Genomic DNA, 24,000 nt, shown 5'->3' on the forward strand with positions numbered 1-24,000 from the left:
TTATGTAGTTACAGCTGTGAGCCGTCCGATTAAAACCAATGGTCTGGACTGTTTTATTGTGTAAAACCGAATTTAAATCTAAACCGTTCATTCTTAAATCAACGGACGAGATTTGTTACAGCGTGAAACTGCGTGTAACCTTTACGGCAGTAAATCCAAATCCAGATGATAGTAGTTTAGGATTTACTGTTTATAAGGTATCCAAAACATGCCGTATACAACATAGAACGGCTTGAGGCCAGATGGTGAGGTTCTTTGGTGTCTTCATATCTACCACCCAAAAACATATTATCTTTCTTTTCAAAATTCTAAAAAATAATTATTTTCTCTCCTAACACCAACTCAACTAAGCTTGTTGTGGCTACCACAGATCACACAATTAAAAAGGAAAATAAATCCCAAAAAAACTCCTCTTGCATGCTTTATACACATTTTCTTCAAAAGAATCAGTTGTTTTGGTGTTGAATTCCTTCCTTTCTATCCACAAGGAACCATGTCAGCTATGGTTGCAGGTACCTCCTCTGCCACTTTCACCACAAGGAGTAACCACTCCATCAAAAACACTCACATCAGACCTTCCAAGACACTCACTCCTCCATGTCAGGTACAGGTACTGTTCTTTTCTTTGCATGATTACTTCGGTAAGTAAAGTCTGATGAAATATGTTTCATCAGAATTCGAACTCGATTCTCTCGAACAATTTGTCTTAACTGAAGTTCATTAATCATTTGAATTCAACTAGTTGGTTAGTTGGCAAATACAATTTAGAATCATGTCTTTTAATACTTTTTAATCTTGCTATTGTATCTGCAGAAAACATCTTTGCTAGGCCTCTCACTTCATGAAGCCAAAAGGGGTGTTTCAGGATCCTTCCTAGGTGACAACAAAAGTGGTTCTTCCTCCATTGCTAGAAAGAGACTTGAGATCACTGCAAGAACTGCTGGAGCTTCAAAGACAATTGAAGCTGAGGTTGACAAGCCACTTGGTCTCACCTTAGGCCAAAAGAATGGTGGCGGTGTTGTTATAACTGTCAGTATCTTGCTCAATTTCCCATTAATTCAATGTTGTCATTGGTTTAGTTGCATGCAGCACCGACATTTCATTTCAGGTTGATGGCATGTTTGGTGTCTGACACGACACCGACACATATGGTTACATTTCAGTATTTCACGTTCTCAAAATATAGCGTCGATGTGTTAGTGTTGTGTCCTATGTCTGTGTCGGTGCTTTCTGGTTTAGAGGGAATGATTTCAATTTCTGAATGAAGATGCGTATTATCTTCTTTAGGCTGTTGAAGGTGGAGGGAATGCAGCAAGAGCAGGGTTAAAGTCAGGGGACCAAGTTCTATATACTAGCAGTTTCTTTGGAGATGAATTATGGCCAGCAGATAAACTTGGATTCACGAAAACAGCAATCAACGCTAAGCCTGACTCTGTCTACTTTGTTGTCAGCAGGTATTTTCTTGCCTTTTGCAACTAAACGCTGTTCCATTTCCTTAATTGCATCCCTTCTGTTGCTGACATAGGTTAGTTTTTGTTGGGTTAATATGTTTTTAATTCCTATAAAATTTCAAATTTAATCTCTGCATAAATTTTGTTCAATTTGATTTCATAAGGACTAAACGCAGGCACTAAAAACATTCATTTTCTGTAAAAATTAATAAAAGTAGGGCTAAAATTGAATAAAATTTATGTAGGGACTAAACTGAAAAGGTCGTAGTTTTATAGGGACTACAAAAGTACAAACATAGTTAACCCTTATTGTTATTGCTACAAAATGTTTTCTGTGTCATTTTCCCCTTGCAACACTTCCTTGTATATATAGTGGTGAAATGGGATACATGATAAGAAATAAGATATAGAAAATTGATGGTAAGACTAAAATAAGTTCGGATAGCACTTGAGTGACGTAGAATTGATGACATTGGCCAATCACAATGTCACGATCCTTGTGAAAGAGAGAGAAAAAAAAGCCACTTGTAACATTGTGATTGGCCAATGTCACCAATGTCACCAATTCTATGTCACCCAGTAAGTTCAGTATGCAATCTAACGAATTGTTGTGTATGAAGAGTATACTGTGGCACCTATTCTGTTTATCAGTTACTTTACAGCTGCAATGACATAACAACCTGACTATTTTCATGTTTTTGTTATGAAGAGGTGGTGCTGATGTAGATGTTAAAAGGCTTCCAAAACGTCCTGCTCCTCCTCGCTTCGGGAGAAAATTGACTGAGACTCAAAAGGCAAGAATCATTATTCATTTTGGAGTGAATTTCATTCATTCATGCATATCTTTTCTTCCTAGTAGCATTTATTTGTCATCTATTCTAAATATGTCCATTTTACATAATTGAATGGTTAATAACCAAGTGTACACTGCAGGCCAGAGCTACTCACATTTGCCTTGACTGTGGATACATATACTTCTTACCAAAATCTTTTGATGACCAGGTAAGTCCATCACATATATAAAAAGTTTACCTAAAAATAATTGCCAAGAGACTTTATCTTTTATATCTATATAGCACCTGATTGAAAGCATGTCTGGTGCCCAACATGTATATTTTTTTTTAAAATGTCTGACATGTATTGGTGTCGGACACCAACATGATACCAACGAATGTGGTTACATACAATTTTTTCAAATTATTGTCGATTTCTACATGTGTCGTACCTGGTTTGTGTGTGGCGGTGCTTCATAGTTCTTGACAGATGATTTTAGATTAAAGTTGGATTATCAACATCTGGTGACTGCTTTTGTGATTTGAACATTATTTATGTCATTGCAGCCGGACACATATAGTTGTCCCCAATGTCAAGCACCAAAGAAGAGGTTTGCTGAGTATGATGTTAACACAGGAAGAGCTATTGGTGGTGGAGGGTTGCCTCCAATTGGAGTTATTATTGGACTTGTGGCTGGTTTAGGGGCTGTTGGAGCTTTGCTTGTTTTTGGTCTTCAGTGATATTTTATACTATACATTAGCTTAATTGATTTTCAGCACTCCAAAGTTGTCCAACCTTGGAATTTGTATCTCAGAAACTCCTTTATTGCATATGTGCAAATTGAAGGTTTATGTATGAGATTGAACATTTGCTACAAAATGAATGCAGACTATCCTAAAAACTAACTGTGATAATTGAGGAGTGCAGACACTCTCTTTCTAACACTCTCTCAAACACCTATTCTCTTATCGAGTGAAATCGTAACACACATTGAAAATGAATCCCACATAAAGTGGTGAGTCCCACATGGTTTTCACCCAATAGAAGAGTGAGTGTTAGAGAGACTAGTAGAAATAGAATGTTTCTAGCATTTCTCGGGATAATTTGATAGTCAAATGGTTATTAGTGTCATTTTGAAATCCTTAGACCAATCTATTTTGGTTTTGAAAAATTCAAGATAAAAGTAACGAAAATCTCAACTTAAAAGATAAACTTTAAGCTGCCTCTTTTAGAGGAACTTTTCAAAATGTTTTGAACATGTCCGGAGAAAGATAAAAAATACACAATTAACTTAAAAGTGCATTCATGAACCAACAATGAATTTGTTTAAGTAGTAAGGGATTTGGGCCCCTTAAACAAGTGGTCAGGGGTTCGATTATTGACTCATGCGTATGAAAAAATTATGTTGGAAGGGGAGAACTCACCTTGTGTGTCTCACAAGTTTCTCAACGGAGATTTGTCACCGTTAAGTGGTGGTGAAAACTTCGTAATCCGAAAAGAAAAGAAAAAACTGTATTCATGAAAATTTTATAACAACGAAAATGTATAGCCTTTTTTATAGAAGGAAAAACAAAATTTGGAAATATTACATGAGCAAAAGACTTAATGGTTAAAACACACATTCAGTTTAACCTACTATCTTAGACGAACTTAACGAGTTTTGAGACCACCCTCTCTAATTGACCCACCCCATTTAATGTGCTTAGAAGCGGGTCATGGTAGACTGACCCGTGAACTCTTTAAACCTTAATGTAAACGGATCGGTTCGGACTGCATCGTCATCCTTATATTTTCTTTTTTTTGACAAGTCATCCCTAGATGTTATTAACAAATAATAACCCTACTCAAAATTAGAAATGAATATAAAACGGTAAAGTATGGTGTGTGCTTCCCTTGCATTGGTCGAACTGTCTTAGTCGGTTCCAATGAGTAGAGACAACGGTTACTTTGCGGAACTTCCTTTTCAATTTCATTTCTAATTCTAATTCTAATCCCATTTTTTCCATCAAATTTCTCGCCATTCTTCTTCTTCTTCTTCTTCTTCTTCTTCCTATCACTATAACTTCATTAATCAGAAGCTACAACAAGGTACTCACATCAAATCCTTCGTTTTCTGCTTTTATTTCTTTTTCAAACCAAAGACTATTTCAATTCAAATTTCAAATTTTTGAATGTTCAACTTTACCAGGTCAAATTTCAAATTATTTTATTTCTCGAAAAGTCAATTTTCAAATTTTTAGCTCTTTCTTTCTTTAATTTTTCCCTTTTTCTTACTTCAGTAAACCAAAAAAGTTTCTTAATTCTTACTACTATAATTTTATTTTTAACAATTATGTATTATTAAGCTTTTTTTAAGTGTTTATGATTCCACATATATTATCCATTCTTTAATACACATTGAATTTGTTTATTATAAGAATCTCTATTATATATATTTGCCTTATTTTATTTTGATAGTACACGTGGCACCTTCATATTTCTCATATCATTTAATGCTTTCTTATCATCCAATCAAAATTGATTATGACACATTTATTTGTATATCAACCAATAAAAAGAGGATCATGACTCATTTGTTTTTCATGAGCCAATCAAAATGGATCATGACTCATTTGTAAATTAATAAATGGTTTTTTTTCCTATATATATACAATTTGTTTTTCATCATTTTCATCTTTCTCCCACAAAAAATGTATTTTGTATTTTTATTTCTCCCAAAAAAAATGAATTGTGTATTTTTCTTTTTCATGGTAATAGATTATGGGGTTGATTTCCTTTTTTTTTTATTTGTATGTTAGTTTCCATTGGAGAACATATGACCCCATATTCTGAAAATTTATTCAATTTCTCATATAAATCCATTATATGTTCTACATCTCCATGTATGTTGTCCAAATACGCAAGATCGTCATATGAAACTCAAGTTCTAACGAGTTATCACATGGATCTAATCATGTAATGTAACTTGAAGAAGGTTTATGTACCAAGAGAAAAATTAAGAATGTTTATTTGATAAGTCTATTGTTGGCGTTTTTACATTTAAGCTGATTTTATCGACCAATTTTATATTCTATTGATTTTTGCTCATTCCTCTTTGCATATTCTTTTATGATATTGCGATGTTTGTGCGTTTGATTCCCGTTTTCACTCATTCTATAAAAAATTTGACTTTTTGTGCTATATTTATGTGTGTGTGTGTGTGTGTGTGTGTGTGTGTGTGTAATTATTGAAGATTAAATTTTTTATGGATTTCTTTATGAATTTTGGGGTTTTTAATACATTTTATTGTGTCATTCATATATTCGTTAACCTGGATATGAAATCAGGATTTATTTTGTTATGAACTATTCTTAGGATCATTATTGTGTAGCTTAGTAATAGCGTGCGAATGAAATATTTATTTTTACAGGATTCACAAGGATTAATAATTATATTATTGAATATTATTTTATTTATGAATCTCTAAATCAGCATATGAACTTTTTTTGTTGCCAACAAACGTATGTAAAATTCTATTTATGTGGCTGAGTTATTAACATAAATTACATTAAACTCTTATACATTTGGTAACATGATAAATATGATTAATAGCATATAATTAAAAACATTTCTTCAAAAAAATATAATTAAAAACATTAATTGTCACTTTTGAACGACTAGAGGTTACTCAAATATGCATAAATTATGGAAATTTATACTAAGCAACTAAATAATAAGAAGGTTCAGCCAAATTTGCACTAATCATGAAAGAATATATTAAGAAACTTTTATATTGCAAAGAAAGTTAAAAAATAAGAAACTTCAACCAAATTTGCCCTTAATTAAACGAAATAAAAAATATTAATTATATTGCAAAGAAAAAATGATGTGCTCTCAAGATTTAAATAATTGAGGTTACTTAGAAAAAACTATTGAATATTTTTTTAAATAAACTAAAAATAAATATATTTTAAGTTTTTTATTATTGTTTCACATCTGTTTTTTAAAATGGAATATTTCATGTACTTAAAAAAGTTATCGCTAAGTTTTCAAAAAAAAAAAATATCATTAAATTTCGAATACTTCAATTTGAATAATTTAAATCTTTTTTTGGGATTTGTTTTCATGTTATTGAGTATAATCATGATAAAATAAATTAAGAGTCATTGATGTGGCCATTTAAATTAAAATGATTCTATTAAATGTCTCATTTATTGGATCCGATGAAAAAAAAAATGTTATTTAAATGATACCATTATATGATATCATGTTTTGAATCACTATTTTTGCTATTAATACTAATAATAACATTCCTAATCAAGGTTGGCTCGGCTAACAATGAGTTGACTCAACCTTAAGGGCGTGGATTCAATCCCTACTATTAGCGTGAGGATCTCTTTGATAGGGAGTAACTTTGTAAGTGCTCATTGAGTCATGAGACATATCTTGATCTTGATGTGTCCTCCAGAGTGCAACTCACCTAAAATATTTATAATAAAAAAACAATTTTTTTTTAAATTGTAAATTGTAGATTATGATAGTAGTCTTTGAAAAGACTCAATTTAATTTATGAAAAATTAAGGGTGTGTTTGTTTCAAGGCAATAAATTACATTCCTTGAAAGGACATTCCTACCCATTTGTTTGGTAAAAATTTAGATTTCCTGAAATATTTTAGAAATTAATTAATTAAAAAATTAAAATGGAAATAAATGTTAATGGTAGTGAAAATTTATAGCAAGTTGAGTTTTATTACCATGGAAATTTTAGATTCACATCCTTTAAGCATGAGAATAACAATAGAAGAAACAATGGAAGAAAACATGTGTAAATAACATTCCTGAGAATATAACATTCATGGAACAAATTTTCAAAACTTGAAACAAACATGGGAATGTTGCATTTCTAATCTCACATTCCTAGGAATCATATTACAAACCTTGAAATAAACACACCCTAAAGTCTCTTTGACATATTCTAAAGGAACTTTTTTTTTAAAGAAATAATAATAACAAACACAATTTAAAAGGAGAATTGAATGATATCCAAAATTAAATTTTTGCAATAACTCAGTGATTTTGTAAATTTCAATTTTACGAATTTTCAAGAATTTTTTTTATAAAATTTATTTAGGGGTCCCTCACAGAAGTGAAAAGAGATAGGGTGCTTCTATAGCCACCCTTCTCTACAAGCACCTTATTTATTTGCTACACAATGGGGTGTTTATTTATTATGGTGCTAAATAGGTGAAACATCCACCATTGTGGATAGTCTTAGAGATAAAAAACACTCACAAATATATTTTTGTTTACTTATCTCCAATGATACCAGCTGAGTTCGAAACTCAGAATCTTGAAATTCAAAGTTTGTCCTTCTACTACTAGATTGAACCCTTAAGTTGGAAAATCGCAGTGAACAAGAAAATGAATTTTTATTTCAAATTAATAATGACAAATGAAATATCCCTTATACCCAAACCATCTCTCATCTTGATTTTTTACTAAAAGAGTTTGTTGGTTTAATTGTTCATGCTAATTAGGATTGTTCGGTCAAACATATTGTTCAAAAGTTGTTGGTAATTTTGTGAATTTTTTTAAGGAGTTGAAAAAATGACACCACATAATTAACCAAAACCTTAAGTCATCAGGTATATTCGTCATCTAACTTATATTTAACATCTACTTTAGCATCCAATATGGAACTTTAACTCACACTTGACACATTGACATCTCTCTGTTAAGTTTGAGACTCATTGCGACCGGGATATAGAGACATAATAAAATAAATTTAGACGGATGCACGACATGCTAAAAAACGTGGGTTGATGGTGGCTTTATAGAAAGAGTTTTTATCCCTTTCTTTCATGATAAATAAAGGATTAAGCAAATGAAATTTAAAATCGAAGAAAACAGTTCATCATAATGTTAGGACATTCGCAGGAGCGTAAACTGGGTTGGATAATCACATTAGACTAAGAGCAACTACTCAAGTGAGATTAACATCACATCTTCATCCAAATCTTAAAGGCATTGGATTTATGGGTCATCTCACTTATATGGTTTAATTGTTAACATCTCTCCTTTTAAGTGTGAGACTATCCGCATTTTTGATTTGGTAACAAAGCCAAATAAAATTAGATGAAGACATATCATGGTAAAAATGGTGAGTTGGTGGTGATTTAATGGAGGGAGGTTAATGTTCCTTTCTTTCATGAGAAGTTACGAAATAAATTAGAAAAGGAAAGAAAATAAAAAAATAATTTGAACATGAGAGAAATGATAAGGAAAAACGAGTGTGTGCATTTATGGGAGCGTATAAGGAATAGAGTGAATTGCCGACAATTTTACTGGTTCGATTAAGGAGTTGGACATTTTTTAGTAATTATTTAACCAAAATATTAGACTAACTAAAAAATACCATGTTATTTTAAAATTTCTAATAAGTATTTATTTTGTCAAATCAACAGTACACATATGCTTTTTTCCATTGTCAAATTTCACCAAAGATTAAAAGTGAAGGAGTTTGAAGTAGTTGAGGTTGAATAGCAAAAAAAATATAGCATGAAAGAGAATGACATTCAATAACTAAAGTTTAAGATAAATAAAAATAAACAATTGACAACTGAAAACTAACAAAATAAATTATCATAATGTTGAGATTTTCGGGTGAGTCTTCACCGGGTTGGATGATCGTCAGTAACAACCATACAAGTGGATTGACACCACATCTTTACATAAAACCTTAAGACATTATGTATTTCGGTCATCTCACTTATATGTTATTCAAAATCTACTCTTTCATCCAATGTATAACGTTAACTCACATTTGACACCTTAACATATCCTAATTAATTGTGTGACTATCTGCGTCCATAATTATGTAACGTAGTCGAGTAAGGTCAAATTAGGTAAAACATGTTCAAAAAGGTTGATTTGTGGTGATTTAATGACGGGAGGTTTATATTCCTTTCATCCATGAGAATAGAGAAAGGAAACTAGATAGAAAAATAAAACAAATATGAAGAAGAAAAAAATTGAACATGGGAGAAACATTAAGGTGAAAAATATGTAGTGTGTGTTTTGTCCATGAGAGTATAATTAAAAAAAAGATGTAGTGTGAAAAAATTGAACATGGGAGAAACATTAAGGTGAAAAATATGTAGTGTGTGTTTTGGTGAAAGAGTTGAAGATTTTTGGGTAATTGTTAAAAAAAAAGACTTAATTAAAAAAACGTTGCATCATTGTAAAATGTCTAATAAACATGTATTTTGTCAATTCATCATAACACATGTACATTTTCCATTGTCACACCACATCATATATGATATGCGAAAGAGTTTGAAAAAATAGAGTTTGAATACAAATATAGAATGAAAGGGAATGACATCCAAAAACAAAGTTTTACGGTAAAAAATGGTTAGTTATGTAAATGTTCCCTACAATTATTAATTTTTTTTTCAATCCCTTGAAAAAAATTTGTATACTTGGTTTTTTTGTAAAGCATAAAGATCTTGGATTTTTTCCAAGAGCTGGGGATACTTTCTCCCACACTGGACACAGTTGAGCACGTAAATGAATTCCTTCTATCATTGGTTCCAGGAGACGAAAAAGAATATATCAGTTCTGATTCGGTTTGCAAATCAGACGAGAATAGTGAGGTACAAAGTGTCAAGTTGTGGATTTGATAAAGAGAGCGACAAAACTGCTATGTTCAAAAAAGCAAAATTAATAATATGGGATGAGGCACCGATAATGCATCGTTATTGTTTTGAGGCGTTTATGTTGGTGTCGATAATATAGACAAACCATTTGGGAGTGTTTATGTTGTTTTGGGCGGTGATTTAAGAATTTCGTTGCCAGTCATAAGAAAAGGATGCATACAAGATATACTTGCTTCATCCATCAACTCATCAAAGTTTTGGAGTCACTGTAAGGTTCTCACACTTACAACAAATATGTGTTTATGGGCTTCAACCGTTCGTGCCGAGCAAGATGAGATAAGAAAGTTTGTCGATTGGATGCTTTCAATTGGAAATGGAATAGGATCCGCTAACAAGAGTGGATAAATTAACATACCCATTTTTTATGAGTTGCTGATAAAAGATTCCTCTGATCCGTTGTGTTCTCTGGTTGATTTTGTATATCCGAATTTTTTGCAAAACATGAACATCTCAGATTTTTTCTAAGAGCGGGGGATACTTGCTCCCACACTGGACGCAGTTGAGAATGTAAACAAATTCCTTCTATCATTTGTTCCATGAGACGAAAAGGAATATACCAGTTCTGATTCGGTTTGCAAATCAGACGAGCATAGTGAGGTACAAAGCGAATGGTTTACCACCAAATTCTTAAACAATATCATGTTTTCCGGTATTCCAACCACAAGTTTAGATTTAAAGTTGGATGTACAGTTATGTTGACGATGAACATTGACCAAGCAATTGAATTGTGCAATGAGACTAAGTTGATTGTAGACAATGTTGGGAAGAACTTTATTGGTGCAACTGTTATTATCGAAAAAAATGTTGGTGAAAAAATAATTATTCCAATAATGAACTTAGTTCCGAGTGATCATGAACTGACTTTCAAATTTACTACGAGACAGTTCCCGTTGGCTTTGTATTTTGCAATGACAATAAATAAAAGTCAGGGTCAGTCGTTGTCTCATGTTGGAATCTATCTTTCTAAATCGGTTTTTACTCATGGACAGTTGTACGTCGCTGTGTCGAGAATCACTTCCAAAAAGGGATTGAAAATGCTTATATTGGATGAAGAAAATCATGTGTGTATTGAGACCACTAATGTTGTGTACCGTGATGTTTTTCGGAATGTTTAACCAGTCGTTCCTGATGACGCAGGTGGGTATGAGTATTTTTTTTTCTCTTTTAAACTTCGTTGTAATATATATTTTTTTATTTGGATATGTATTGGTTGTTACTACTTGGAACCATACTAATAGTTGCGTAAAGAAAGATTAATGGATTGGTCATGTAGATAAACTACAATTCTGCAACTAACAATTGAGATTTCATTGTATGAAATCCAATGACATTTATTGTTGTTCAAAGAACAGGTTGAGTGATCAATTTGTTATAGGGACTAATATGTTATATGAAGTAATATTTTTGATCTCTTTTTGACAATATTTTTGGTCTCATGTACCTTCAGGTGATGGTTTTGTGCCTCAGGTGACGTGATATCATTCATATGTACACAGGCTGACGTTAATGGAATTTCTATGGCATTGAAATATCATTGACCAATTGCAATAGGTGCAATACCTTCTATTAGGCTCTGAAATTAACATTGTCTGATACATTAAGGTGTTTATCTACTGAGACTTCGGTTTTTCTATTATCTGATAGAGCAACTCCAATATTCTCATACTTTGTTTAATTTTATTTATAATGTCAGTATCCATCTGATCTTTCTCATTTTTCCTAATGTAAGTCGTACTAATTCAGTGACCATATCATCAACTATATGTTCTGCTTCATTTTTTTATCAATATGCTATATATCCGTTTTTTTTTTGTTCTTCGGAGCGCCTATGTCTATGTGCATGCACAGGACAATTTTGTAGTCCCTTTTTTAAGCCTTTTCTGTTGTGTTTTTGTTGATGGGTTATTTTATAATATGCTTAGTTAAAAAATGTGATAGATAATTGGTGTCTTTGTTGTTGTTTGTTATACTTATTTGCTACATTGATTGAATACTTATTTTATAAGATGAATCAAGTGTATGCACGATATTAACTTTGTATATATAAGGGTATCCGCTATATAAATCATGAAATTTGAAAGAAACCATTTAAGGGCATATGGTAGAGATAATTCATTGGGTAGGGACAATTAATTGTATATGAAGTGGTAGGTCTCGAGACTCCAACACCTCCAATTATATGCAGAACATAAAAAAAAAAAAAAGACTCATGTCTCTGTGATTAATTTTAGTCATCCGTGTAAAATATTTCGTCATTAAATACTAATGTTTCGACGTTACACCCGTTAATTCATTCATGTTTAACGATACGAAAATCCAAATAACTATATAAACGTTGATATTTGTATATAATATGCAATCGAAAATACGATAACGATGCGTTTAATTTATATATTGTGTATAAAATAATGAATTTGTTGTTTAATTAGATTTTATAAAATAAAAAAAAATAGTCATAATTCTAGCCCGTGCTTGGCACGGGTTTCCAAACTAGTCATAATTTAATTTGATATAAAAAAGCATGACAATGGAGATTAATATTAAATAATAAAATATAATGAATGCATTGTACAGTTATTTGACTTTTTGTGATGATTACTTACACATGACAATTTTTTAAAATTCTATAACTCTGGCATCATTTGGCTTTTGCTTCAAACAGATCTTCGTGTTCTCTAAATTCATCATAAATTCATGATTATCAACATATTAACTGAAATTTAGCAAAGTTGATAAACGGGTTGCTTTGTTTTTCAGGTAAAGACTTGTTTTTGCAATACCCTTTAAGAAGTTATGTTTAGTTCAGGATTGTTTCTTTGTTTTTATGCACTTCATCTGTTTGAAGAAAAGCCTAGTTGAAAAAAACAAACCCATTTTGCTAGTTTAACTTGATTTGTGATTTTCTGCAATTTGGGGTTTCTGATTTGGGAATTAATAGGTGTTGTAACCTTGTGCTCCTTTTTATGTGATTGTTATGAGATAAATTTTCTATCTTTATTGCACCTTGATTTTGTGTTTTTAGTTTATGAATAGATTGGTTGTATTTTAACCATGTGATTGAGCTCAAATGATTAATGAGCTCCATCGTTTAGGAGAATCCGAATTCGATTCATGCGTGGAACAATTCATTTATGGGCCAGACTTTACTTACTTCTTTGCCCGATTCTGGATTACTAGGTCCCCCTTCCCCTAGAAATCGGAAGGTTAATACCAAAAATGATTGGTGGTGGTATTTTACTGTTTTATTGTACTTCTGGATAATACAAAAGTAAACTGTATTAATGTCTTAATCTGAAAAGCTAAGGATGTTAATACTACCTAAAGTAGGATATATCCATAATGAAGAGGAATCATTTTTTCCTCTTTTAGCTTTTTCCATTCCCTATTGATTGTAAAGTAAATGCTCTGAGATGGCTTAACTTGCTGTATAGCTTTTGGATATTCCAACTGAATATTTTCGTAATGAAACACATGTTAGCCACTGCATAACTAGGTGGCAGTGTTATTATGTTATTTCTTCTTCTGGATCTGTTCATGAAGTCTGTTTCAATACTTTCCTATTTTTTCCTTAAAAAAAAATACTTTCCTATTTTTTGTTTTAAGAAGTTGTGTAATATTCTGAATTATTTTTTTTTTTTTTTTATGGAGATGGACATGCTTTTGATAATTGAACCTAACACTTTCTTCTTAATGTCCCTGAGTGATTGTTTGAGAGCTGTGGCTTCATGTTACAGTATTTTCCTGTCTTAGTGGAAGATCATATGATTAGTTAAATTGATATTACTAGATATTGGGGGAGGAAATTGTAAAACAAAAATAAACAAAAAAAAAAAGGATTTTTCACCTGCTCCTGTGCAGAATTATGAACAAAACCTTGCTGTTCTTATAATTAACTTGGACATAGTTTATGGAAAAGGTTAACTTTTAAGTTCCAGTGGATAAACTTGCTGCAGGAACTATTTATCAACTGCCACTCATCCTTAGTAGTCAAGTGATTACAGTAGTTATATGTTTTATGATACTTGAGGTGGATTGAGAGTCGTGCATGCGTTAAAGAGAGAATTGACAACACTAAAAATTACAGATGGGAATGTTATTTGATAAAATATTTGGAATGAATTAGCTGCACTAATGTATGAATAATTTCTGGTAACAATTAAAAATAGGTGGTGCTAGTTTAACTTGAAATGCTGGTATGAACAATAGGTTATCCCAAAAACTTTTATGTATTTATTTATAGCAAGAGAAATCTTTCTAATTAAAAAGCTATAAAATACTTTGTTAAACAGGAAATTAATGATTTCCAAGGTTATGAGAGTTGCATTCGAGACCTCATGTAAACTTATGTATTTAATTCCATGATCTATTCCGATTTCCCAAGCTTATTTTTTTTACAAACCCTGCTTGGCTTTCTTTTATCCTGGTGTACAATTTTTGCTGTCAAGTTCTCTGTATAGTAATTGTAACTTTTTCCTGTTTATTTTCACCCTTGGTTAGGTAAAACTAGTTTGGTCGGAGCGTGTGTTGCCATTGTTACTCTGCTGATAGCCTGATACTCTAATATATGATATAGCTTGATCCTCTGTCCTTTTTACATCTCTTATGGTGACTGGAAGGAAGACACACGCGTTGGAGTGATGGTGATTATGACTCAACCAGTGAAAACAATAATTTCATCCTATCGCGACCACGATAAGAATTCCCGTCTTTCTCCTTTGTCTCCTTGTCGGCATGGGACTCGCCAATGGCGCCCAACCCGGCTTGGTAGCTTGGCCGTTGCTATAGCAGCACTTCTCCTGTTTACCACCGCTTGGCTTTCCCTTGTCTTCTCTGATGCAACTACCTGTTGCTTTCATCGCGTAAAAGACTGGGAAGGTAGACACCACTTTTTCCCTTGGAACAAGTGCACTCCTCTTCACTTATCAAAAGCAACAATACCTCCTACCCTCCAATTTCGGACAACATTAGATCATCCTCACAATGGTAGCAGTATCACAGAAGAAGGTTTGTCAGTTCAACATATTGTTTTTGGCATAGCTGGATCATCTCAGCTTTGGAAACGGAGGAAGGAATATATCAGACTATGGTGGCGTCCCAATGACATGCGTGGCCATGTGTGGTTAGAGGAAAGAGTGGTTGAAGAACATGGAGATGAGTTATTACCCCCTACCATGATTTCTGGAGACATTTCGTACTTCCGCTACACTAATCCCATTGGTCATCCTTCTGGCCTCCGGATTTCTCGCATTATCAAAGAAAGCTTTCGCCTTGGTCTCTCAGATGTGCGTTGGTTTGTCCTATGTGATGATGATACCATCTTCAACGTGAATAACCTAGTTGACGTTCTCAGCAAGTATAATTCCTCTGAAATGATTTACATAGGTAGCCCTTCAGAGAGCCATTCAGCTAATACCTATTTTAGCCACTCAATGGCCTATGGTGGTGGCGGGATTGCAATAAGTCGTCCACTTGCGAAGGCTCTCTATGAGATTCTTGATGAATGCATTGAAAGATACCCTGGGCTTTACGGTAGTGATGATAGACTGCATGCCTGCATCACTGAACTTGGCATTCCACTTACCCGGGAGCATGGTTTTCACCAGGTAATTTGTTGATATCCGTTTTTGGGCTTAGGCCCCTTCTATTTTATTTTATTTTTTTAAAAAAGTTTATATTTTGTTTTGAACATTTGTCATATTATTACATGATAATAATGCAGCCATTTCATCACTTAGAATTGGTAATTGATCACCACCACTTTTTCTTTTAATCTTTCAGTGGGATATAAAGGGTGATGCTCACGGTCTTCTATCCTCTCACCCAATAGCACCATTTGTGTCAATTCATCATGTTGAAGCCGTTAATCCCTTTTATCCTGGTTTGAGCTCTTTGGACAGCCTGAAGCTTTTCACAAAGGCCATGAGGGCTGAACCCAGAAGCTTTTTGCAACGTTCAATATGTTACGACCATTCCCGGCATCTAACATTTTCAGTGTCACTTGGTTATGCCATTCAAGTCCTGCCTAACATTGTTTTTCCCCGTGAGCTGGAGCGCTCTGAACGAACCTATTCTGCTTGGAATGGTATTAGTCAAAGGAATGAATTTGATTTTGATGCTAGGGACCCACACAAATCTGTGTGTAAAAAGCCCATTCGCTTCTTCTTGAAAGATACTGGAAGAGAGGGTAATGCTTCGTGGGGTTCATATGTTCGGAATAAAGATAAAGATGATTTCAGAAGGAGACTTTTCTGCTTTCCCAACTTTCCCCCTCTACACAATGTGCGAAAGATCCAAGTAGTGGCACAGCCTTTGAGCAATAATTGGCACCTGGTATGTTTCATAGTTCTTGAGCATTTCTTTTGATGTTATTGCTAGTTTTCTATCATAGTGACATTTCTAAATTCAACTGTTTGGTTGTCCTAGGTTCCGCGTCGTCTCTGTTGCAAGCCAAGCCAAACTAGCAAGGAAATGCTCCAAATCTCAGTTGGACAATGTGGGAATTGGGAAGGGGCCTTTTAGCTCTGTATACTGATTGTGTAGATCGGTTGTGAAATGGCATGTTAGGATTACTCTCTTGTGTTTTTTTTTACATGATTTGGCCTTTTGAGTGGAGAGCTAGTTCTATGCGGCATTTTTTTCACCTTGAATTGAGCTTTCTTGAACTTCTGATTTCTATGTAGAGAAGGGTTTCTAACACCAAGATGTGAGTATTCAATTTTTTCCAGATATCTTCTCATTTTCTCTTTTATAGTTTGTTCTCTTCATAATTTAGAACAGTTTACTAGGGATTGGAATAGGACATCCATCAATAGGTCTATGCTATAGAATTAAAACAAGGTTCTAATATTCCTTCTGTAAAGTCACAATACGGTACATATAATTTTTTGTGAACAATTATATATTTCTGATATTTCTCTTGACCCCAACCCCAACCACAAATTATAGATATCACTAACACTAGAAATTACATTAAAATTATCTCTACTGATTGGTGCAATCAGTTGGTTTAAAGGAGATTGTCTTTCTGTCTAAATCGAATCCCATCAAAATGTTTGATTGAGCAAAATTGCCAAATATATAGTCTCCATCAGTACTGCCAGCCATTGCAAAGCAAAATACCCCATCTTTTGGTGGAATGAAGGTTTGTATTGGCAGCAATTGCACATCTGCCCCCTCAAAATGAGCGGTCAAGATCGGCCCTTCTAAATTTGTCTCACTTCTGTAACAAAGTTGTGTGCCTAAATCCGGGTCATCCTCAATCGGTAACAGGCTACTCTGTACTTTCAGCTCCTCTACCAGACGGTTATAAAATTCTTGTGGGATATATGTTGCAGGTGTACCTGAATCAATCATTATATTACCCTTGGAAAGTGTCTCAGAAGAATTAAATGTAACAAATGTGTCTCCAACGCTTATTCCTTCGAGTGTGACTAAATAAGAAGTTTGACCTTCCTCAGAGACCAAAGGAGTTGTAACTACTCCTTCACCTGAAACATCACTGTCTTCACCAAAACTGATTGTTCCTGAAGTGCGTGCATCAGTATGAAAAGGAACCAGGCACTGGGAGAACCTTTTGCTCCCATAAAGTGTGCCCATTTGTGAAACAAGGGACAGAGGCCCGCCACCCATTCCAATGATTCCCATATCGTTTTCGTTGAAAGTTCCTGAGTTGCTATGTCCGCACCCAAATATAATGTCTCCAACAACAACAGGCTCGCCGTCAGTAGAACTAAAGGTAATTGTTTCCCTTGCAAGCACCCCTTTTGTCTCTGACGAATCTGCATAACTATAACTATAAGCACACATCTTTTGAGGAGAGCAGGAGTAACCAAAGAATGAACACTGTTCTGATTCACATGGAATAGGACTGTATGTTTTGGATCTTAGAGGCTCAAACATTGGACTTTTCTGCCGATAGCATCCACCACATGGTGTGCACTGTGCCCACACTAGGTCACTTCCTGTGTCAATCAAACCATATATGTCCACTGGTGGTGATCCCAATGTGAGCTTCATGAGATAGTCACCATTGTTGGATGTCACTCTAGTGTAAGGACTTTTCTGGACAAATGATTTCTTCGGAACTTGGTAAAATGAGCCAAGTTTGTTTTTATGAAAGTTATTTGATTTGTAGAAGGGGGAATTGGGTGAGTTTTTATGGATTAGTTTAAAACTGAACCCTTTGTTGTAAGCTTCAGTTGGTGTTTGAGATAAGAATGTAAACAGAACAAAAAGGAACAAATGGAAGCAGAGAATGTTGGCCATAAGGTTAAGCAAGGGATAAAATCATGTGAGAAGTATATGAAATTATATTTGTCCCACATATATATAATAGATATAACCACAACATGTGAGTGTTGAATTTGACAGGTTTAGTCACAAGATATAAACAATAGCAGCATGTGAGTGATTTTCTGTTTGTTACACGAGATTCAGAGAATGTTGTTCCACTATATATATTTCAATAAGCTAAGGGTTCAAATACCTTACCATGCACCAGGAATTGCTCCATAGAACATGTATCGTGTTAATTGACATTCAAAGATTTCCAACTTGCAACAACATTTGTTGAAAAAGCTGAGAAAACGTGATACACACTACAAAGTAACAGAAAATAACAACAAATATATGTTATAGTAAATGGATTTGTACAATGAAGATATATGAAGTCAAACTTAGAAATACCAACCAAAACCAAACTAAGATGTATTGATTGCACGACTAATCTTTCCATTTTTTTTTTTTAAGTATAAATAACTTCTCATTCTGATTAAGAACGTGAAGATGAATTACTCCTTTTTTTTTTTACCTTTTTTTCCTCCCTTTTGGCAAGCGCTTAAGGTGTCTAAACAGCTTAGGCCTTTTGGGTCTTCAATGGGACCAATTGTTGAATTGATAGTGACACATCTAGTTTATTTTTACATGGAGCTAGATTTTCTTTCTAATGAACAACTCTAGAAATCAAATTCTTTACTTTTTTTTTCATTTTTTTTTTCAGTCAAAACAAGAATCAACCTTGTATGTTTGCACTCATTATAAAACACAGTATATTTACAAACTAACGTGAGTTATTTATGTGGTTTGTTATTATTACTTTACTCAATTCACGACTCTAATGTAATTAATGGTAAGTTATAGATCATTTCTTTACCCAATTCTCTGTTTGTTATAGTCATTTTCTTATAAAATAAAGTCAAAGGTTGTTCTAATTTTCATTTGTAACATTATACAAAGCGTTAAATAAGTTTTTCGTCTCTATAAATATAATAAATTTTGATTTTAGTCCCTAAAAAATTAAAATGAATGTTTTCATCCCCACAAAAAATTTTATTTTGTTTTTGGTCCTTAATGACCACTTTATGTTCATGTGAATGTCAAAATTATAACTCTTTTATGTTCAAATTGTATCCATGTTATGAACATTTATTATGTTCAACATTTATATATTCATATTATGTTTAAAAAAATGTCAAAAACATGTCAAAATTATATCCATTAGGGACTAAAAATAAAACAAAAATTTTTGTGAAGATGAAAACATCTAATTTTATTTTTTAAGGACAAAAACCAAAATTTAATATATTTATAGAAACGAAAAACTTATTTAACCCTTAGATAAATTAGCTTTGTAATTGGGTACTGGACTATATGATTCATTTCTCGTACTATTTGCCTACTCTATTATTCTTTGTTTAACTTAATTCTATATGACATGCATAAATGAAAAGCTATATGGCTTTTATGTATCATCAAGAGTAATTAGAATAAAATAGAGCCCTAGAAGAAAAAGAAAAAAAAGTTCAGCTCACCAAAACCAGAAGACACGATGTTTTGAGTTTTGACGTTTCTTAACATAGAAAGCATAGACACTGTATATGATTCCCGGCGCACTATATAGTAAGAAATTGTAATGTGAAAGTGCTAAAAGCCTCAAACACACTATATATATCTTGTTAGCCTTTAGTGTCTTGTTACTATAGAATATTAGAGAATAAGGGTTTTATAGACTAAATTGACCAACAAAAATACATGTTCTAAAAACATTTGAAGATAAAAAATTATTAATAAAAATTATGTGTATGAATATGTTTACAATTTCGAGATTGCAATGACATCGTCATATAAATTCAGAAACTAAATGATGGTTTTTTTCTTTCAAAAAGGAGGAGCATCAAAGATCTGCTACCTCAAAATATATAGATTAAACCATAGTCACATAATTCGCCGGTTTTACTGAGAACCGCAAACCGGTTTGCACAAACCGGTTCGCAGTACTTTTGCGTACTGGTTCGGACGAATTCGTACAAAAATTCGTCTAACTGAACGAACCAAAAATACCAGCAGTTAAGAAAAATCTGACTACCTTAAATTCAATTGTTTTGAGCAAAACAGGAAGCTCAAAACAGAGAAAACAACTACCAGTAAAAATAATATATTAATACTGCATTGGGAAGTGCTCAACACTTTAATATTAGTGGAACACTGGATCCAAATGAGAAATACTCATGCTCATTGTTAGTACATTCAATTCTGCTGTCTACTCTATGTATTTATAGCCAGTGGTCCTCTCATTTGTTTTCAAAATATCCGATGTGCGACTTCAAATATTAGTCTCACCACATGTTTAACACAACCATTCACTAAAATCTGCCAGACCAGCCCATGTTTTTAGCCAACTGCACCAAATTCCTTCCAACAAGGGCACACCTCATGATTCCTCCTCTATCCACAACCAAAGCTCTTATACTTTTGTTTCAAGAATTTCTCCAACCAACACATTGTCTTCAAAGACTTTTATAGTAAACAATGGGGTCTGAAGTTTTAATCTGCAAGTTTCGGTATGGTGTGGAGTGTATTAGTCGAATGTGATCTAGTGTTAATGTTTCTTATTTGTGATCATTTTTTGGATTTTTAGTGATCAAGTCTCATCTCAATCTAAGGAAGTAAATTTGAATTGGTGTATAGAAGGTTTAGGCCAAGTCAGTAGGCTTTTGTACAATAGCAACAACTAGCCATTTATCCTTTCCTGCTTCTCATGATTCCTCCTCTATCCACAACCAAAACTCTTATAATTTAATCCTTCTGCTGCACTATATTTCTATCTTTAAAAAAATACTTTATATTTTTACTAGTATCACGAACCGACGCGTACCGAAACTCTATACCCTTATGCGCACCAAATTCTTTTCATGTCGCGTACCGCGTACTGACGCAAACCGCATATTATGTGACTATGGATTAAACCAATATGCATAGAAAAGAGAAGTCATATATTGAGTAGTTAGATTTCTGGCTAGTGTTGTTTCCTGTGAACTGCACAATAGAGATGACATGGTTGATAACAGATTGCCAATGGATAGTTAGATTTCTGGCAAACCATATTGAGTTGAATATGTTAATGGTAATAGTTTTGATGACTACTTTACATTGAGGGGTCCAATATTTATAACAAAGAGTCCATATATCCTCAAGAGATTGGAGATTGAGGGCTGTATTCAAAATATGAGCAAACCAACACCAAACTTTAAAAGCAAAAGGGCATTATAAGAACAAATGGAAAGATGATTCGACTTGACTAAAGCGAAGGGAGCAAACTGATGGGAGGTTGCAGCCTCTGATAATTAAATTATCATCGGTGGAAATTTTGTTCTGCATAAGTCTCCATGTGAATAAAGATCTTGATGGTGGAATATCCTTGCTCCAGATTTTGGCCTAGTGAATCTTGGGAGAATAATAATATTTGTAGGAAAAAGCATCTTTGAGAGACATCTCACCAGACACAGAATGACTCCAAACAACTTGATCTGGCAAGGTCACAAAAGGCATGATAACTTGTTGAACAAACTGATTTAGATTAGGCAGGATTTGCAAAACATCAGTAGGAAAACTCCAAAGAAAGTTAGAGATATAAGAGTGTGTTTGTTTTAGTTTTTTTAGAAAAAAATATCTATTTGTTTATTAAAGAAAATCACTTTTGTCATTTTTAAGCGTGTTTTAACACCAAGGAATTGATATGGTCTTCAGTTTAGTCGAGTCAGCAGACCAGACCACAATCAAACCGGTGTGACCCAGTAGGGTCATCGGTCAAAGTGGTATAGTCTAGCGCAACATGTGAAACGGGGACTAAAATCAAGAATTTAAAAATTTAGAAATAAGAGACTAAAACATGACCCACCAGAGCTGGTCTAGTGGTGTTGACATTGGACCTTAGAGTTTGATCTCTCAACTCAAGGTCTCAGGTTCATTCTCCGTTGAGGACCTTGGTTTAACTTATTCAACAAAAAAAACCTAAAACATGTTTTAATAAAAATAAGGGATAAAAGTGTATTGAAGTTATCTAAATCAAATGATTTGCCTTTTCGTTCTTTGGAACAGTCTTTTTATTTAAGATGAAATATTTTTTTCTTCATGTTATTTATTTGTAAAGGTCGCAAACACAAATGGAATGCATATCTTAACATAATAAAATGTGAAAAAGTTTTTGTAAATCATTATTGAAACAAGATCAAACACCGGTGCTAAAAAGCTATTGTTTGACTTGACTCTATTGTTTGGTACAATCCGACGGCTTGAAAGAGACCACTTGTCTATCTAGATCAAACCCTATTAAGTAATTTGATTGTGCAAAATTACCATAAACGCCCCCATTACTATTAGTACCGTTGTTTATTGCCAAGCAAAAAACACCTTTTGTTTGTGGAGTTGGTGAAACGAACGTTTGGATCGGCGTTAAAAGTAAATTAGCACCTTCAAAATGGTATGTTAGGGTTGGCCCTTTAAGATTAGTTTGTAGTGTACGATAACAAAGTAGAGTACCCAAACTTGGATCATCGGTAATGGGTTTCAATGGAACCTTGTTTCTGACTTCAGCATACACTCTATCATACAATTGTTGTGGTAATATATTTGGTGGTGTTCCCGAATCAACCAACATGTTACCCTTTTCAATAGTACTATTCATGGGAAGATATGTGTCTTCCACGCTAATGCCTAGTAATGTAACAAAATATGAGGTCATATCTTGTTCACGATGAACCAAAGGTGTAGTAACCACACCATCCCCTAGCACTTCGCTCCCTTTTCCAAAACTCATTTGGCTTGAAATTGTTATATCGGTGAGGAAAGGAACCAAACATTGAGAAAACTTTTTGCCTCCAAATAAAGGACCTATTTGAGAAATGAGTGATGTTGGTCCTCCTCCAAGACCAATTAAACCCATCTCATGCTCCTTAAAACTCCCTGTGTTGTTATGTCCACAACCAAAAAGAAATCTTGGAAGGGAAACATGATTACCCGTGTTTGATATAAAGGTAATTGTGTCTTGCGCAAGAACACCCTTTGTTAGAGAATTATCTCCATAGCCATAGGTGTAATTGCAACGCTTCTCAGCAGAACACACACCTGTATCAAGTTTGTGACACAAAGGAGAATCACATGAGATATTATTGTAAGTGGAAGATTTTAGAGGATCAAACATAGGTTCTATTTGTTTGTAGCACCCTAAACAAGGTACACATTGGAACCATGTAAGATCACTTCCCGTGTCTACAAGGCCTGATATTTTTATTGGTGGAGTTCCAATATACATTTCCATGAGATATTCGTCAACATAGGCATGTATAGGTGCTTGTACAATATTTTGAACATTGTTAGATGAACCTATGAGTTGTGACCGAGAACGGTGAGATGTTTTACGAAGCAATTTGACAGTGAACCCGTCATTTTGGGCTTCAATGGATAAAAAATATAAAATATGGAATAATAGAAAAATGATGGCTAAATATGGATAAAATGATTGGAGAGGAACCATGTTTTTTGTCCTCTATATGTGTGATAGCAGAGAAAGAGGTTTTAAAATATGAAGAAATTTGGACAAAGCTGTGGTTTTTATATAACATTGTTTTGTGTTTATATTTCACGATCATTTTTTTTATTTCCAAGATAATTTTTTTTGTTAAAATCATTAAGTGAATCGGATTTGCTTTTTAATTCGATATACACATGATTTGGAATTAATATTTATTGCCATATAGTTTTTTTTTAATGAATATAGTCTTAAATTTCTAGAATCAAACTTT

The 24,000-nt window shown here is 33.4% G+C and overlaps 2 protein-coding genes and 2 pseudogenes across 4 annotated transcripts; 2 read left to right on the top strand and 2 right to left on the bottom strand.

The window, feature by feature from the left end:
- The first annotated feature begins 363 nt into the window (after nt 1-363).
- Nucleotides 364-3,126, top strand: ENH1 (rubredoxin family protein). Of its 2 annotated transcripts, none has more exons than XM_085712329.1 (6): nt 364-610; nt 814-1,029; nt 1,288-1,454; nt 2,161-2,245; nt 2,385-2,453; nt 2,792-3,126. In XM_085712329.1, the coding sequence occupies exons 1-6, from the start codon at nt 494-496 to the stop codon at nt 2,963-2,965; spliced, it is 828 nt and encodes a 275-aa protein (XP_085568455.1). In that variant the 5' UTR covers nt 364-493; the 3' UTR covers nt 2,966-3,126. The 2 variants fall into 2 exon arrangements, with proteins under 2 accessions (XP_085568455.1, XP_085568456.1); XM_085712330.1 differs by having other exon boundaries at nt 364-604.
- Nucleotides 3,127-12,548: 9,422 nt separating this feature from the next.
- Nucleotides 12,549-16,646, top strand: LOC146919068 (beta-1,3-n-acetylglucosaminyltransferase radical fringe protein, putative (DUF604)). The gene is given in 5 exon segments (XM_085712328.1): nt 12,549-12,679; nt 14,420-15,525; nt 15,701-16,252; nt 16,346-16,423; nt 16,425-16,646. Coding segments are annotated over 4 exon segments (1,626 nt in total). The 5' UTR covers nt 12,549-12,679; nt 14,420-14,559; the 3' UTR covers nt 16,455-16,646.
- Nucleotides 16,647-16,744: 98 nt separating this feature from the next.
- Nucleotides 16,745-18,639, bottom strand: LOC146919069 (aspartic proteinase CDR1 pseudogene; annotated as a pseudogene). The gene has a single exon (XR_015011340.1). The product of XR_015011340.1 is annotated as an aspartic proteinase CDR1 pseudogene (transcript).
- Nucleotides 18,640-22,372: 3,733 nt separating this feature from the next.
- LOC146919070 (aspartic proteinase CDR1 pseudogene) lies at nt 22,373-23,746 on the bottom strand (annotated as a pseudogene).
- Between the last annotated feature and the right edge of the window lie 254 nt (nt 23,747-24,000).

Source organism: Medicago sativa, chromosome 5 (genome assembly GCF_051527215.1).
Source record: "Medicago sativa cultivar Bolivia chromosome 5, Bolivia_mono, whole genome shotgun sequence".
Classification (NCBI taxonomy): domain Eukaryota; kingdom Viridiplantae; phylum Streptophyta; class Magnoliopsida; order Fabales; family Fabaceae; genus Medicago; species Medicago sativa.